The sequence below is a fragment of the Vombatus ursinus genome, unplaced genomic scaffold (genome assembly GCF_900497805.2).
Source record: "Vombatus ursinus unplaced genomic scaffold, bare-nosed wombat genome assembly UNPS02011591.1, whole genome shotgun sequence".
In the NCBI taxonomy this organism is placed as follows: Eukaryota; Metazoa; Chordata; class Mammalia; order Diprotodontia; family Vombatidae; genus Vombatus; species Vombatus ursinus.
The window spans coordinates 3,576,961-3,595,582 of record NW_020951369.1 but is presented as its reverse complement, the minus strand read 5'-3'; the positions used below and the strand labels follow the sequence as shown (position 1 = coordinate 3,595,582).

The following is an 18,622-nucleotide window of genomic DNA, read 5'->3' as shown; positions in this document are numbered from 1 at the left end:
ACAAAAAAGATTGTCACCTTTAACGCACATCATACCGCCTAAGATTTTGGAAGACTGTCACCAAAATGGAGGAGCCCTGACATCATGGTGACCAAGACGGGACTCACCTTGTGTCTTGGCTGATTGGGGGCTGTCACTACCACTGTATTGCAGATGGTCAGGGCTATGAAGAAGTCAAAAATATCAGCGAGTTCCGGGGTGAGATGGGACAATGACTTTTCCTGGTTTCTCATGATCTCCAGACACCTAGCACATTCATTTACCTTTTCAAATAGTTTTGGATCAGGGGTAATGTCCTTTTCCTAGAAATAAATGAATGATGCATGACAATTAGTGGTATTTCAGTGGCATTGTTATTATTGACATTGTTTTGCTTAAAACCTCTGAAGAATACACATTACCCAAAGGGCAATAAAGACACATGATGAGTTTAAGGAGGCTGCTACAGGTTACCAATGACTTACCCAGTAAGCTTTCTTGAGGGGAGGGTTGTCTTTTATTGCTTTCTGTATCCTCAGTGCTTAGCACAGTGCCTGGAGCACATAGCAGGTGCTTAATAAACAAACAGTTATCCCTTCTACATTGCAACTTTCCCCATCTCAGTTTCACTATATCTCGGGTAGGCATAACAAATTAAATGAGAACTTTTGGGGAGTTTTGGGGAAGCTATAGATGACATGTAAAGGCTAGCAGACAACACAGAAAAAGTTTAGAAACTTAAAAATGCATAAAATGTATGTATAGTATTATATCATATCAATATATTTTATCTTTTAATAACATAATAATTCCAACTTCTTCTCTGGTAGGAAGGGAGAGCCAAAAAATTTTACACAAATTTTCTGGTTCACAGGGATGCCGCACCCCTAACCCCCACAATGTGGAAGGGATAACTATTGCATTGTATCCTCAGGAAGTTGTATAAAAGACGTCATAGAGGGCAGGTAACATTGAAAGGAGACTGGCCAATCATGGAGAAAGACTGAGAAAGAGAAGAGATACACTAGTACCTTGAAGACACAAAAAGGACACAAAGAGGAAGGGCTTGAGAAAAAAGGAGGATTTAGGAGAAAATTCAGACAAGAAGGATAAGGTATAGAGGAGGCTGCAATCCATATCAGTAGAGAAAGTGTTTACATCAATAACATCATGTATCCATCAAAGCATTAGAAGTATATACATTTGTTTCACACAAAGCTCAAGGCCCTAAAGGAAAAAAAAAAGAAGGAATTGGAAGATTTTGGAATAAATACAATGCCACTACTTTGCAGTCTGCATACTGCATTAACTTCCAAAAGCCACAATGAGGTAATTTACAGTCTGTCCTTTCTGAATGCATCTTTGCCTAGAGTTAGTGTGTCATCAGCATGGAAACGACCACCCCTATGGAAAACGGCAACTTCTCAAAGGTTATAGGAAGAGGAGCAAATTGGAGAACCTCTGGGTAAGTGTAGACTGTCCCAGAATATTCTTTCTGGCAGTTTTTTGGACTGGAACATTTCAGGAATGGAAAAGTAGTTTTGACAGGTTGGCTCTTCTTCTGGAGACATCCCCATCCATGGTGGTCCATGGTATTTAGGCAGCTGGCAGAGTCACGTTTATTTGGTTTGATGTTTACCATTTTTCCTCCCCTCTTGTCATTAGGATTTTTGCTTATTTGTACCTGTCAGACCCGATTTGACTTATTTATTTTGTTTGGCATCAGGAGTTTCCTGACAGTGTCAATTTGTCTTAGTAGTTTTTATAAGAGCTCGTTTTTAAAGTGCTAGAATCAGTGTTTAGACATTACAGCAAAATAGTTATGCAATCATTCAGCGTTCTGAAAAAAGTGGGCAATGGACAGAGGTAGTTAGAGGAACCAAAAATAAGAATGAGGTGATTCCTGGGTGTAAAGTGGAGGAAAACATTTTCCCTTTACAACTAGTAAGAGAGGAAAAAAGACACCATGAGAAAGCCCATTGTCCCTCTGCTTCAACTCCTGCATCCTTGCTTCTTAATTTCGAAGTAAGTGCTGCTTGAGCCAGAGCTCAAATTAGTTAAAATCCCCTGTCCCCACTTTGTCATGACTAACCATTGGGCTGCTGAAAGCCGTATGTTTGGATAGAATGCTGGCTCTCTTTGCTTCGGCTCGGCTGCCCGTCCGTCTGTGGGATTTGGTGCTCTGGGTTCTGTGAACAACCTTGACACTTTGGTGACTACCGATGCTGCCCCGCCGGGATAGCGTCCCTCCCTTGGGAGCGGCTTCATCCTCTTCGGAGTCAGCCTCCTGGTACATAGCTATGCGCCGAGCTGTTGGGAAAGGGGCAGAGAGCAAAATATTAGACACGTGTGGGAGGATACACAATGGGGAGCTTGGCTTGGTCAAGGAGTCTAGACCATTGTGGCACGATATCTCTTCCATTGTGTTCTTTGCAAAATCACACTGAATGACAAATTTAGGCAAAAATTAGAAGTACCACTCAGCCTAACAATGCTTCTTCATTTAACTTATTCTGAGTAACATCATAAATCAGTTGCTATTCATTCCCTGCAGTCAAATTTGGTTATTGTCTGTCAGTGGGTGGCATTCTTCATTCCTTTGTTGCATTCCAGAACTGCTCTACTATTGCCCAGTTCTTCACCCTGAAGCCTCACTCCAAACTGGGAATTCACACATTGGAAGTACCCACATCCCTAAGGCCTCTCCCTCTGAATAGATGGCTCCTCCCAGAATCTCCATTTAAGAGGGACTCCCAAGTCCATCACATCTCATTCCTCTCCAAGGTGTACGCCAGATTTTCTCTACCATGGAGAAACCTTAGTCTCTCCCTTCTTCCCCATTCTCCTCCTTTTTAACTTCCTTTTATGTGTTATATTCCCCTACTATAGCAAAGGCAGGAATTGTCTTTTTTTCTACTTGTATTTGTGTTCCTGGCACTTTAACAGCATCTTGCACACGGTAAGCACTTAATAAATGCTCTTTTTGTTGACTGGGTCCATATTTTCACACAAACTACTGCAACAGCTTCTGGATTCATCTACTTGAGTCTCTCCTTTCCAGCTTTGCAAGCCCTATCAGAGCTGATGTTCTATTGACATAGTATTCAGAAACCCCAGGTCACTTCCACGCCATACAATCAAATGCACTAATGGAAATATAATTGCACAATTCATGTGAAGTTACCCTCTGTTCTCTACTTATCATTGATGAATTTCCTAGAAAAGAACATGTCCAGCAAATTTAATTAATTTCAGAGAGATGTACAGAATTTGTGGAGGTTCTCAGTAGTTGCAAATTACTGACATTTGGAAAATACAGATTGTGATTCTGAGGGGAGTGGGGTCCAAATCTGCGATTTTAACAGTGTAGGAAACTCCCAATGAAGGGACTCCATCTACCAATGAAGACTGGAAAATATTCTACAATTTATAATAATTTTTTTGTTGCTGAGTTATTTTCCGTCGTATCTGACTCTCCATGACCCCCTGGGTATGCCAAGCCCTTCTATTCTCCATTATCTCCCAAAGTCTGTCCAAGCTCATGATGCACCCCCTTACTTCTGCTCATTACCTCTTGTTTGAATTATGGCAATGACCTCTTTAACTGGTCCACCTGCATCTTTCTCATCTCCCCCCTCTAAAGTCTTATCTCCAAATACCTGCCAAAATAACGTAAGTCTGACCATATTACTCCTCTGCTTGAGTTGGTTCTCTGACTCCCCAGTATCTTTAGTACAAAATATTGATTCCTCTGCTTGGCAGTTAAAGACCTTCCCAATTTAGCTCCAGGCTGTCTTTTCATCCTGATAATATATTACTCTCTTCTCATAAATGCTCTATTCCAGACAAACCATTCTATTTGCTGTTTCTGTACAAGACATCCCCTCTCCCACCTCTATGCCTTTGTGAACCCATTCTCCCTTTCCCCTATACTTTGAATGCCTTCTGTCCTCATCTCTACCTCTATCCCCAGTACCCAGAACATAGTAGGTGTTTCATAAATATTTTTTGAATGAATGACTATTAATAGCCTTGTTGAAAGAGAACCTGCAACAGGTACTACTGCCTTGTCACAAAGGCCAATCATAAGGTCTTTCTTTTATCCTCCCCGCATAGCCAGTGCAGTCTTTCATGAAAGGGAGAGTGGGTATACGTCCCATGCCAAGTATGATTTCCTAGTCACTTCTTCTCAATCCCTTACTAATCAGTCATTCGAAATAAAGCTCCACCATGAGACACAGTGTCTTTAGATGCGGCCTCTTGATTCACTTTGAAGTCACTTGTACTTTTCATTTCTTGCCCTCTTTAGCTATAAGACTTTCATTTCACTTGTAAGGATTGGCCAGCTTGCTTGGGAGAATCTGATTTTTTTTTTCAAATCACAAAAGATACATCATTTGACCATGCAAAACTTGACATCTGAAATAGATTCTTTCCGTTAAATCTTTCCCAAGAGCAACTCTCCATTGTGATCAATATACTTTATCCCTGTCTGTGTTCATTTTGTTTTTAACAAGATGATTTCTTTGATGTTCTTTGATGCTGTTACAAGAAGGAAAACTTGTCCCGTGGTAGATGAAGATGGTTAATTATTTAGAAGTGCTGACTGTTTCTCCCAATATCTGGCTGACCTACCATAGTACATAGCACTGAAATTCCTATCACAACATTCTCACCTTGCAAGGTGGAGACTTTCAGTTCTACACATGGCTCAAAAAGCTGATGGTTTCACTGATGTGATCAGACATGAATAAAACTCCAAAAGAAAGGGAGGAAAGGGTTGGGAGGCAGAGTCTGCTTAACTTAAAAGTGAAAACAAAATTCTATGATTTGTTAAGTTTTAAACAAAGTCTCCACAATCATGAAAAGAATCATACACAGCTGTATTTTAGACTTTCTGGGTTGGGGAGTTGTTAAAAATTCAGCTCTCTTACACACATCATCCTTAGTTATAAGTCAGAAATTACTTAAGATTGTGGTTTATATCCAATTTTAGGCTTTACAACTGGTTCCCTGTTCAGCATCGCCTTGAACATTAGGACAAAAGTAAAACACAATCATTGAACAACATGGCAAACCATAGCTCACCATTAGCATCATGTGAGTATTCTATGCCAGAAACAGTGCATCTTCGGAAAACCATCTTGTTTTCAGTGAGAGTGCCAGTTTTATCAGAGAAAATATACTGTATCTGTCCTAAATCTTCTGTGATATTCAGGGCTCGACACTGTAGTTTGGAGTCTGTTTCTTCATCATATAGTTCTTTATCTTGGTGAATAAAAAAGACCTGACATATTTTGACAATTTCAATGGAAACATATAAAGAAATCGGGATTAGAACCTAAAAGAGAGAAACAAAATACATGAATGAGTTGGAAAGAGTAGATATATAGGATGTTGAATTGATCTAATCTATTCAACTTTACAAAACACTAAAAAACCATAAATAAGTATGGACCATACTGTACCTTCAAGAGTTTAAATAAGTTGGCTTAGAGTCAATATTGAAAAGTTATTAGAATATTGACAAAGAGTTTACTGTAATAAACTAGGAAAGCCTATGATGCAACTGCGGAGCGGAAATCCATTATTATATCTGGAAGTGTGATAATCATGGCTTGGATAGAAGCAAGCACTTTCGAGTAATAAGTTGGACTTGAGAAAAGCTAGGAAAGGAAAGAGAGAGAGAGGGGAAAAAACACATGGTACAGTCAGAGTTCTGCATAAGCAAAAGAAATCTTGCATTTAAATGTCATGCTAACCCCCAAGTTTTACATACATTCACAGCAGATGATAAATTTCTCCAGTCACAGAAAAATGCAACTAATGGAGCCATATCTTGCAGAAAAAGCAATCTTTTTAGTTGTTGATTTTATGTACTAGTTAAATGACGGGCTAGTTTTCTGACTGCTACGATGTACAGAAGTAAAGTACTTTTTCAGGAAAATACTTTCAGCAACAGCTTGATAATTTAAAAAACAAGCACCAAGAAATTCTTCTTTCATATTTATTGATATTGTGGTGTTTTGAAATCTAGGTGGACTAGATTTACTTGGTAACTCAAATTGGTAGACAGGACAACCACAGTACCACTAGCCAAGAGCTATGATACAACTTGAATATATTTTTTTTTTTAAAAAAAGACTAATTTGAGATGTTAAATATGATTCTTTGCTGGTATTTAAAACACATAATTAAGAGGCAATAACTTTGTTCCCCTTTTGTGAGAGGTACAATGAAGTATTTTTCGTTCAGGGTCCCACAAGCCATTTGCAATGCAGCAAGGCCTCATTTTTCTTATCAGGCTCAGGAAGAACCTCCCTGCTTTTCTGATATATTGTACTTTCTCGTTAGGGGATTTGTATAATTATGAATACAGGCAAGAAGGTACAGGGAACAGAAAAAAATCAAAGCATGAAGATTTTCAAAGAAGCAATAAGAAAACTTTAACCTCAAGATTATCCATGTAGACTACAGAAGGAAATTTCTGTAAGTTGACAACTTTTGAAACAAATGTGCTTTTTGATTCTTCTGACTTCATACAATTATAGGTGGTCTTTGGGAAAATCATATCAATGAATGAGTTCCATTTTTAAAAGAAAATAGAATAATTATTATGTTGTACTTGAGACTGTTACCTGAAGAACTATTATCATTGTCAAAAATAAATAAACTGCAGCTAGAACTGGAGACAAATAGCTGCCATCCGATTGTGGGACATCAAATAATGGTTTCTTCCTGTCTCCATACTGTCGTACCCATAGTCCATGACCTGCAACATGGTGTGAAGAGGAATGTCACTGAACCAACTGAAGTAACATTTTTGGTGGAAACGAAAACGTAGTGTTAAGAAAACATTAAGCCTACCTACATTTAAATCAGGTCAGTATAATTTGGTTTTGTTATATTACATATTGGCATTCTGTGCCTGTTTTGTTAGAAGAGGAAGGATAAAAATATATGATTCTCATGGGGAGTTAAGATTAAATTGCTGGAAGCACCAATACCCACCCTCCCCCTATCCACCCATTGTTGGTACTTAAATTGCTGAATTGCTAAAGAAAACATGAATTCTCTATGAGACCTGCCAACTTACAATGTTAAGTTCCTAGAAGGAAGGGATTATGTGTCACACTGATGCACTTCAGCACGTTGTGTTTTTTGGTTAAATGATAACCACTGAATAACAGTAGCCAGAGTCTGTTTTGAGATACTTACTCTGCTTCCCCAGCCACTGGTACTCTCACTTGCTAAGTCTCTCCCAAGGTGGTAACGCTGTCCAGAAGCATAGCTAGTGGCTCTAAAGATGTATACAGCAACAGCTATAGCACTGTATACCTGCTAGCCTTCACTGCAAAGTGAAGGGAGGTTTCCTTCTATAATGTAGTTCTCTATACCACTAAAGATATTTCTATGATTTCCAGTACAGGTGCTACTTAGAATGAATCATCTCTAGCTCCTAATCAAGAGATTTTCATCCAAAGCCAGGACGGATAATGGGAGTAAGGGTGACTCAGACAAACTTAAATATAACTATTTGACTGCCAGACAATAAGTATATTTTTTAGTTATGAGAAGAAATTTTGGAAAAGAACCATCAAGTAATAGATAGAGTCAGCCTTGAAGCTAGGAAAACTTGGGTTTGAGGCCTACCTCTGACATACTTTGGCTGTGTAATCCCAGGCAAGTTGTTTAACCTCTCAATACTCCAGGCAGATATCTAAGATTATAAATAGCAAGCAGGTGCTGCCTTGCATTGGTAGAGGAAAGGTTTTTTAATCAGGGAGTTTAAAAAATCACCAGTCTGGTCCCTGTTACCATCCTTGAGAAGATAAAAACAACAACAAAAAAAAACCCTACCAGGGCTGAAATATAAACTCACACGAGTTCTTAATCATGCCATAATCTGTCCTGAATACACATTAAAAAAAACAGACATGGATTTCCAGATTGACAGAATTCCCATTATCAACACTCCAATCCACAACCTAAATAATTCTACCATTAAGGGCAAAATTGTTTGATCGTTAAACATGGAAGGGAAAAGTTAAAAGAATACCACTTAGAAATTAGATTTAGATGAATAACAGAACTTTCTAATTTTTTAAAAATGGGTCATATTGGTCTCTTTGGTCAATTTAAAACATTTCATTAAAATTTTACTTTTGGACACTGAGTTTTCAAAAAATTTTGGCTTCAATTTGTTGCTAGAAAGATGACTTACCAATTGCAGAAAACAGACACATGACTATGAGTATAAGGACACACCAAAGGACATCCATATTCATTTGTCTTTCGAGCTTACTTCGCTTGTAACGTGGTCCACTGTTGTTTAGCAAAGCTTTAGTCTCGTGTCCTATAATTAAATAGTGAGATTTTGGTAAGGACTGTTAACAACTTGGCACTTTTTGTAACTGTCAAAATTAATATTGATAAATTAATATTATTATATTAAATATTATTAATATTAACTAAAAATCAAGTATATTCAATTAAATAACATTGAATTAAGTAATTAAATATTAAACAAATTAATAAAATTAATAATAAATTAATATTGATGAATTAATTTTAATATAGCACAAAAAGAGCCAACTCCTACCTGCATAGATGACTATTCCTGTTACCTCTTCTGTATTTCTAATGGTACATCCACGCAGCAATAAATTTTCTTTATAAAGTGCAGCTTTTTTCCCATTTTCATGTATACTGTCAAAGAACAGTTTGGAGCATGTCAGCTCAAGTAAAAACCACATCCTTCATCTCAGACAATAATGTGCTGAGAAAATCCACTAGCCCAGTGAGGGTATAATAAAGTCAAAGTTGAGAGAGGTGGTATTTTAAAAGCATGGTATACTGCTTAAACAAAGCTAGAAAGAGCAGGTCCGGTGCTATAACATTTTAAATACTTTCCCTATGGTTGAAATGTTCTCTCCTCCTTCCTGCTTAACTCCTTTAAAAGTGCTGAACACTTTTAAAGCCCAACTCAAATATCACCTTCTCCAAGAATCCTTCCCTGATACCTATTCTCTTTCTCATGGGGGACAGGGAGTAGGGGTGTTAGAAATTATCTTTTTTCCCTTGAACCCAACATTGAATTCTGTTTAGCAACTATAGGTATGCATTATTTAATACAATGCACTAGAGTTATCTTGTGTGTCATTCCTCTACCAGGCTGTTGATTCCATAAGGCATGACCATGTCTTATTTAAAGTTTGTGTATTTCCTAGAGCCTAACCTGTTATGAGCATCGTGGGTGCTTGATAAGCAGTAGCTGAATTGAATTGTTAGATGTTAACATTCTTCTTTTCTATAAGGCAGAAGATATAACAGCCATCATTGATATCAGCTTGTTGAACTGTGTTGATTGATTGATACCAATCCGGTAAATAAAAATGTCCGACTCAATCAAAAAGTGTTCTCACCTAGTCAAGGTGACAGAGTCAAATGGGGTGGCTTCAATTATATCTTTCTACTAACACCAAAAGTCTGTTAACATTTTGCCCTTTTGACACAAAATAAAATGAGCCCTTTACTTTCTGGGGTATTCCAGTCATCCAGAACAAGCAGTTTTTTGCAAAGTTCAATTCTATGGTTGTAATGGAACCAGTCTGAGACATGGGCATACCCAAAGGAAGTCAGCGCCATCAGGTTTCTTCAGGGTTGTCACCATAAATGAGAAAGATGTATATGAGATCATGGCCCCTTCAGTGCAAGGTCTCAAGATAACTTTCAAGAAAGGGTTCTGTAGCTACACTAAAACATAGGTGCTTCAGGAAGCAGTGGAAATAGGGCTAGACTAGCTCTCCTAGAATCAACAGGCCTGAGTTTGAGTTCAGGTTCAGATACTTGTTAATTATGTGATCATGCATAAACCACAAAATTTCTCTGGACTGTAGTTTCCTCATTTGTGAACTATAATAACACCTGCCCTACCTACCCCAAAAAGTTGTGGGGCAAGTAGACTATAAACCTTAAAGCATCCTATAAATGGGAATTGTTATTACTATATGCAGAAGAAGTAACACGGACCTAGTCCCAGAAATAAAATTGAGAATAGGGAAATGGTCAACAAGACACAGAAAGCTAGAGTTCAAATGTGACTCTGAGACGGCCTAACCATTTAACTCTCACATTGTACAGATAGGGCCAACTGAGGCCCAGAGAAGGCAAATGACTAGCCCAAAATAATTGATGAGACATGCTACTGTCTTCCACATCTTAAGCAGGGCTTTAGCTTAATTTTTCTTACCTTTTCCCTATTTTAAACTTGAAGATTGGTAAATTCTATTGATTTCTTTACCATGTCTATTTTATTTTTATTTAGAGTCAAAATATAGTTCCCAGTAAAGGTAAGTGATTTTGAAAGTAGCAACCCCTGCCTTCACATCTGACCTTCATTTTTCTTTCATCTCCGTATTATACTTAACTCCTACCACCAACCCACAATGTCATACATTGGCACACATAGTCATCCACCCACACCTCAATTACCCACCTCTTCCCTAATATTCATTGTCTTGGTACCAATTGTCTTTGTATCTTTGAAAAACACTGCCTACGTCCTTTCTGAGGAGCTTACCATAGGTTCTTGATCTTCTCTCTAAGACTCACACTTTACTGCACTGCCCACTGACTCATCTAGCAGAGATAATTTTCTAGGCTTGCTTGCTTGAGAAACAAGGGAAAGGAGGTCACAACTGCAAAAGGGGGGTGGGAGAGGGAAGCCAGACCACTGCCTAAGGAACAGAAACCCTCTACTAATTTTATTTTTTCTGTGCCTGCAATAAATTAGTATCCCTAAGTCATCCATCACCTGGACACAGAGCAGAGGAAAGGACGACTCAGTCACTCTTAACTACAACTTGTGTTTGCAACTACAAGGTACTAAAAGCACTTTTTGTTGGTGCTGAGGAGTTAAAAAATTAAGTTAAGACTGAAATAATAATTCACCTTCTAGAACATATGAAATACTAATTCACCTTCTAGAACACACAATTCCAAATTGTGTCATAGTCTATTCTGAGCACATTCAATGGTTCTTTAAAAATTCACGTGGATTTTCAAATTGACAAAATTTCTATTATCAACCTTCCACCCACAACCAGACAATTCTAGGCAACTGTGAGCAATATTTTCATCACTAAACATGAGATTCAAAAGAGAAAATTGTATTGCCAATAAAATAAGCATAATGAACCCAAACTACATAAAGAGTAGAATATGGAAATCCCAGAGGAAATGATCATAAATATCATTATTAAGTCTGGAGTCAGACAGTGTCTATTGATATCTCGTGTATGGACTAATATATCACTTGTTATTCAGACATGGAAAAATACTGCTTCCTGAAAAAGTGTCAAGAGAAGCAATCAGGATGAAACATTAACCTCATGCAATCAGAAAACTTTTTTCTTTTAAGAATAAGAAAGAGGAAAAAGTATAACAAGCAAAATAAATTTACAACTCATGGAAAGGGAGAAAAAAAATCAATGTGAAGTACCTTCTAAGTCACATTTCTTCAACTACTTACAAATAAGGTACAAATACCTAACCAAAAAAAAAAAGTGTCATCCAAATAAACTACGAAGCAGAGTACAACATATTATGATAAGGATTATGGATTTTGCTGAGATGCATTCAAATAATAGGGCAAATAAAGAAAAACACACACACATATAACTGATAGATCAAGGTAATGCCTAAGACATAATGAACCTATTACCATATTTCACCATGTAACTGTCACACACCCCCTTTTTTTTTAATCCAAAACTTGGCTTAAAACTTTTCATCGTGTAATTGTTGCATGGTATTAATTCCGTTCACCATGCAACTTAAAAGGTAAACAGAGCAGCAACGTATTAACCAGTGGCATATGGATATGCCTTATATGGATACTTGCGTATTGTGAGCCACGAGTCTAGAATTCTCAGTGTAGGCGCACTGTCAATATATTTCTGAAAGCATACTTGTGTGGTTTGTTTAGAGCGCTGCAGTACTAAAGGTATTGTCACTCAACCCAATGAAGAGCCTTACACGCAAGTAGAGTGGGCAAGCAGGCAAAGCTGCCATGAGTAAGTCACGTGAAATGGTAGGACTTACATCTTTCTGCACTAGCTAAACTGTACAGTTCATCTGCCAGTGATACAGTTTAGTAATAAATGATTTTAAGTAATTTTTATTACTTTTTATTATACAGTTTTTATTTTAAAAAAAGTTTCACTTAATGGTCACATCCCACCTTTTTGTCAAAACTTGGCATAACATGTGACAATTATGCAGTGAATTTTTTTTTTCTTTTTTTAAAGCAAGGCATTCATTCATTGTATCCTTGTGGACAAGATGGAGAAATGTGGCTCACTAATGGTATGGCTGGGTGGATTCATCACTGGCTGACCACCAAAGGGCTAAAGGAATTGCCATTGTAGACACAGACAGGTCAATGTCAATTTGCAGGGATGTCTCTAGTAGAATGTTTCAGAGATCTATCTTTGACCCTGGATTGTTCATATGGCTATAAATGGCTCATGTAAAGGCCTAGATGGCAGGCACATCACAGACGCACTTTGAACTGGGGGGGTGGGGAGGAGGAGGAAGAGGTAAGGAGGAAGGGCAAAGGGGCTAGAAGTCGGGGAGGGGCTGGAGACCAGAAGGAAATACAAATGAGGTGTTTTTTCATAAGGCTCTCTGCTGTCTTTCTGGTCCTTGGGCAAAAGGAAAGTGCCAGTCATGGCAATGCCCCCTACATGCTTAGAGGGAAAATCCAGGGCCACCAGGAAGGGTGGCCCAAGAAAGCATACTACTTGCTTCCTTCTGGATATAAATGGGAGAGCAGGAGTATTAAGGTTAGCCGAATGCTACATTAGAAGCAATTACAGTTATCTTTAATTCAAAATGAAAGGCACCAAGGACCTTATTCCATTAATTTTAAGACTTCAAGACTCAATTCAAATTAAGCTAGTGTGTTTTAAATTCAGGAATACTCAAAAATAAAACTCAGTGACAGAGTTGTCTAGTAGCAAGATCTATCAGTAGCTTTAAAGGCTTATATGCTCTGCTCACTGGAAAATTGGCCCGGTTCAACTAATAAAAGTCATAGCCCATCTGTTCTTTCTCAGAAATTGTTATGTCTTTTTTTCATATTTGCTGCTGATAACCTATCTTGTGCATGTTATAGTTCATTTGTTTCAGGTCCAAAATGTGAGGATTTGCAGCAGTAAACATGCATCATTGCTGACGAATGACTGCAAAGTAGAGTTCAACTCTGTTTAAAGATATAGGCTATACTGCTGTCAAATGTTCCTGTTGCACTTACTTCCTACAGAGAGCCTTTGGTTTGGTGACCAAAGATCCAGCAACCAAAGCTCTGGTTTAAGGATTACATGTTGGTAGAACAAAGCATATTAAACATGTAAATGAAATTCTCATGGAAGCCATTTGAGAAGTATTAAGCCTTTTTTGCCCTCTACTATAATAACAACCTCCATACACTTCACAGTGGTGTAGAGATAACTGTGGATTTTCAAAAACTTTGAAACCCTGGAATGTTCTAACATGCTGGAAAGGTTTTCATTATGGTCCCAACAACAAAATACATCTACTTTCCAAGGAGCAGCCCAAAGTGCAAAAAGATCCATCTTAACAACTAGGTAATTGATTATTTGGCCATGACAACCCATGAAATTAAGAAACATACAAAATGGTCATCCTGTGCTGCCCCTTTCTGCTTCTGAAATGACTAGCAAAGTAACAGAAAAGTGGACAGTGGAGGTTAAGAATCACACAGTTTGGGGATTATCTATAATGTGAATTTAGCTATTAGTACTCTAAGACGTAAGCTTACTGTTCAGTGAACAAAAAATAAGTGTACTTTTAAGTACTCTGAGCCAGTAGCCTGATCCTCACAATAAGAACCAAGGACTGGGTATTCTCATGCTTTACTTAGTGATGCCAGAAAGTGAAAGTGTCATATTCTTCACGGTTTTCTGACATCAATTTATGTTCTATCCTCTATCTCCTAACTTAGCCCTTTTCTTGGCGGAAGTTTCTCTACTTGGCTCATGCCTTTACATTTTTCTGTCTTAACATTCACTTCATAAACTGACACATTCCCACAGGCCTTAAGATCTTATAATTAAGGACTGGGGGCAAGATCCCAGCAGACTCTACCTGAATGTCTTATTTTACTTCTCCTCTTCTCTGTCTCTTATAACTCTTGAAAAGCTTCTGGCACCTGCCCTATCCTGCCATGCTCGTATTAGTTCTGACCCCAAACAACTTTTCAGTTCTTTTTATAATACCTTAGCTTCTGAGGTATGCCCACCGTGAGAGGATTTTGGAGTGTGGGTAAGTTGGAATCCATAACCTAAGCTCATTAAGTGGGGCATAAATACATCTAGTGAGCACTGGGGGCATAGCCAAGATGGCGGAGAAAAGCCAGGAAGCTGCCTGAGCTCTCCCCAGTTTAACTTGGAAACAATGCTAAATCAAGCTTCTAAATGGATTCTGGAGCAACAGAACCTAAAAAAGATGGAGTGAAACAATTTTCTAGCTTAAGATTACCTAAAAGGATTTCAGGAAAGGTCTGTCTCACTTGGGTGAAAGGGGAGCGCAGCCCAGTGCAGACAGTATCTAGGCAAGCCGACAGGAGGCTCTTAGCTGCAGTACATAACGGCAACCAAGGCAATCTCATTCCTGGCTCAGCAGGCCAACAATGAGGCCTCCAGCCCCAGTGCAGAAGGCAAATTGTCAACCCCAGAATCTCCAGGACAACAGGTGTGACTAGGCCAGGCCACCTCAACATAGTGGGCAAGCCACCAGTACCCGAGGTCCAGGCACAGAAAACCAGTGACAGGCCTCAAGCCCCTGGCAAAAGAAGGTTGGGACAGTGCCCCAGTACCCCAGGAGCAGAGTTCAACTTTAAAAGTCACGAAATAGGCTAAAAAGCGGGGGGAGGGGGAAGACAAGAGACCTGACCATAGAAAGCTACTATAGAGATAGGAGAGATCAAAACACAAACTCAGAAGAGGACAACAATGTCAAAATGCCTACATGTGAAGCCTCAAAGGAGAATATGAATTGGTCTAAAGCCCAAAAAAGCCTTCTTAGAATAGCTCACAAAGGATTTTTAAAATGAAATAAGAGAGGTGGAAGAAAAATTGGGAAAGAAAATGAGAATCATGCAAGACAAAATCAATAGCTTGGAAAAGGACAAAAATTGACTAAAGAAAACAATTCCTTAAAAAGTAGAATTGGCCAAATGGAAAAGGAGATACAAAAACCAACTGAAGAAAATAATTCCTTAAAAATTAGAATTTGGCAAGGGGAAGCTAATGACTCCATGAGACATCAAGAATCAGTCAAACAAAATCAAAAGATTGAAAAAACAGAAGAAAATTTAAAATACCTCATTGGAACAACAACTGATCTGGAAAATAGATCCTGGAGAGTTTAAAAATTATTGGACTACTTGAAAGCCATGATCATAAAAAGAGCCTGGACAGCATCTTTTCAGAAATTATCAAGGAAAACTGACTGCCCTGATATCCTAGAAACAGAGAGTAAAACAATCATTGATAGAATACACTGATCACCTTCTGAACGGGATCCTAAAATGAAAACTCCAAAGAATATTGTAGCCAATTCCAGAATTATCAGATCAAGGAGAAAATACTGCAAGTCACCAGAAAAAAAAAAAAACAAATATCAAGGAGCCACACTCATGATTCCATAGGACTTAGCAGCTTCTGTATTAAAGGATTGGAGGGTTTGGAATATAATATTCTGGAAGGCTAAGAAGCTTGGACAACAACCAAGAATCAACTACCCAGCAAAACTGAGCATAATCTTTCAAGGGAAAAGATGGACATTCATTGAAATGGCGACATCTCAAAAAGACCACAGCTGAACAGAAAACTCAATCTTCAAAACATTATTCAGTAAGGTTAAACTGTTTACATCCCTACAGAGGAAAATGACTCTTTTAACTCTTGAGAAATGTATCTCTATTAAGGCAGAAGGAGTATTCACAGACAGAGGGTGTGAGTATAAGTTGATTTTGATGTGATGATAAAAAAAAATTTGAGGGGTGAAAAAGAGATTGTACTGGGAGAAGAAGAAAGGGGGAGGCAGAATAGGGTAAATTACATCAAAGGAAAAGGCACAAAAAACCTATTACAGTACAGGGAAAGATTACAGTAGAGGGGGGTGAGCATTGTTTGAACCTTAATGGCGTCAGATTTGGCTCAAAGAGGGAATTACATACACACTCAGACATTTATCTTACCCTATAAAGAAGTAGGAGGGGAAAGCAGAAAGAAAAGGGGGGCTGATAGAAGGGAGGGCAGATTGAAGGAGCAAAACACTGGTGAGGAGGGACAGAGTGAAAGGAGAGAGAAAAGTATAAATGGGGAAAAATAGGATGGAGGGAAATGCACAGTTAGTAATCATAACTGTGAATGTGAATGGAATGAACTCTCCCATAAAACAGAAGTGGATAGCAGAATAGATTAAAAATCAGAATCCTACAAAATGTTGTTTAGAAGAAATACATCTGAAGCAGAGAGATACACACAGAGTAAAGGTAAAAAGTTGGAGCAGAATTTATTATGCTTCAGCTGAAGTGAAAAAAGCAGGGATAGCAATCCTGATCCCAGACAAAGCAAAAGCAAAAATAGATCTTATCAATAGAGATAAGGAAGGAAATTACATCTTATTAAAAGGTAAAATAGACAATGAAATAATATCAATAATAAATGTATATGCACCAAATGGTATAGCATCCAAATTCTTAGAAGGGAACTTAAGTGAGTTACAGGAGGGACCTTCCCCTCCCCTTCTAAGAACTATGTAAATCTAACCACAAAATAAACAAGAAAGAAGTTAAAGAGGTAAGCAGAATATTAGAAAACTTAGATATGATAGACCTCTGGAGAAAACTGAATGCGGTTAGAAAAGAACATGCCTTTTTCTTGGCAGTACATGGCACCTACACAAAAACTGACCAGGTATTAGGGCACAAAAACCTCACAGTCAAATGCAGAAAGGAAGAAATATTAAATGGATCCTTTTCAGATCATGATGCATAAAAATTATGTGTAATAATGACTCACAAAAAGATAGATTAAAAATTAACTTGAAACTAAATAATCCAATCTTAAAGAATGAATGGGTCAAAGAACAAATCATAGAAACAATATTTTCATCAAACAGAAAAACAATAATCAGACAATATACCAAAATTTATGGGATGCAGTCAAAGCAGTACTTAGGGGAAATTTTATATCTCAATATGCTTACATCAATAAAATAGAGAAAGAGCAGACCAATGAATTGGGCATTCAACTAAAAAATCTAGAAAAAGAACAAATTAAAAATCCTCAATTAAATACCAAATCAGAAATTCTGAAAATCAGATTAAAAAAATTAAAAGAAAACTATTGAACTAAGAGGTGGTTTGTGAAAAAAAAAAATCCAGTAAAATAGATAAACCATAGGTTAATTTGATTAAAAAAAAGAAAACTAAATTACCAGCATCAAAAATAAAAAGGGTGAATTCACCACCAGTGAAGAGGAAATTAAAGCAATAATTAGGAGCCATTTTGCCCAAATGCATGCCAATAAATCAGACAATCCAAGTGAAATAATATTTACAAAGATATAAATTGCCCAGATTAACAGAAGAGGAAATGAAATACTTAAATGCATTTTAAAAAAAGAAATTGAATAAGCCATCAATGAACTCCCTAAGACAAAATTTCCAAAGCCAGATGGATTTATGAGCAAATTCTACTAAACCTTTGAAAGACAATTAATTCCAATATATATAAACTATTTGGGAAAATAGGCAAAGGAGGAGTCCTAAACCAAATTCCTTTTATGACACAAATATGGTGCTAATACCTAAACCAGGAAGAATCAAAACAGAGAAAGAAAATTATAGACCAATTTCTCTAATGAATATTGATGCAAAAATTGTAAATAAAATATTAGCAAAGAGATTATAGCAATTTATGACCAGGATAATACACTACGACCAGGTAGGATTTACACCAGGAATGTGGAGCTGGTTCAATATTAGGAACTATCAGCATAATTGATATCAATAAAAAAAAACTAAAAGAAACCATATGATTATCTCAATAGATGCAGAAAAAGCTTTTGACAAAATACAGCACCCATTCTTATTAAAAAAAAAAAACTACAGAGCACAGGAATAAGAGGAGTCTTCCTCAAAATGATGAATACTATCTATCCAGAACCATCAGCAAGCATTGTATGTAATAGGGATAAGGGATAAGCTGTAAGTTTCCCAGTAAGATCAGGGATGAAACAAGGATGCTCATTATCACCAATGTTATCCAATACTGTACTAGAAATATTAGCTTTAGCAATAAGAGAAAATAAAGAAATTGAAGAACGAGGAAACAAAACTATCACTCTTTGCAGATAATAGGTTATACTTAGAGAATCCTAGAGAATCAACTAAAAAATTACTAGAAATGATTAAGCAAATGATTTAGCAAAGTTGCAGAACGTAAAATAAACCCACATAAATCAGTATTTCTTTGTATTACCAACAAAGCCCAGCATCAAGAGACAGAAAGACAAATTCCATTTAAAATAAATGTAGACAATATAA

The 18,622-nt window shown here is 37.4% G+C and overlaps 1 protein-coding gene across 2 annotated transcripts in view; it reads right to left on the bottom strand.

The window, feature by feature from the left end:
* Positions 1-18,622, bottom strand: part of ATP10A (ATPase phospholipid transporting 10A (putative)) — a 271,184-nt gene that overhangs the window by 54,638 nt on the left and 197,924 nt on the right. For both annotated transcript variants that reach the window (XM_027856633.1, XM_027856634.1), the window contains exons 4-9: positions 8,582-8,688; positions 8,204-8,335; positions 6,618-6,751; positions 5,068-5,320; positions 2,072-2,289; positions 108-302 (exon numbers count right to left, since the gene is read on the bottom strand). In XM_027856633.1, the coding sequence (XP_027712434.1) occupies positions 108-302; positions 2,072-2,289; positions 5,068-5,320; positions 6,618-6,751; positions 8,204-8,335; positions 8,582-8,688 (1,039 nt within the window). The remainder of the gene's footprint in view (positions 1-107; positions 303-2,071; positions 2,290-5,067; positions 5,321-6,617; positions 6,752-8,203; positions 8,336-8,581; positions 8,689-18,622) is intronic.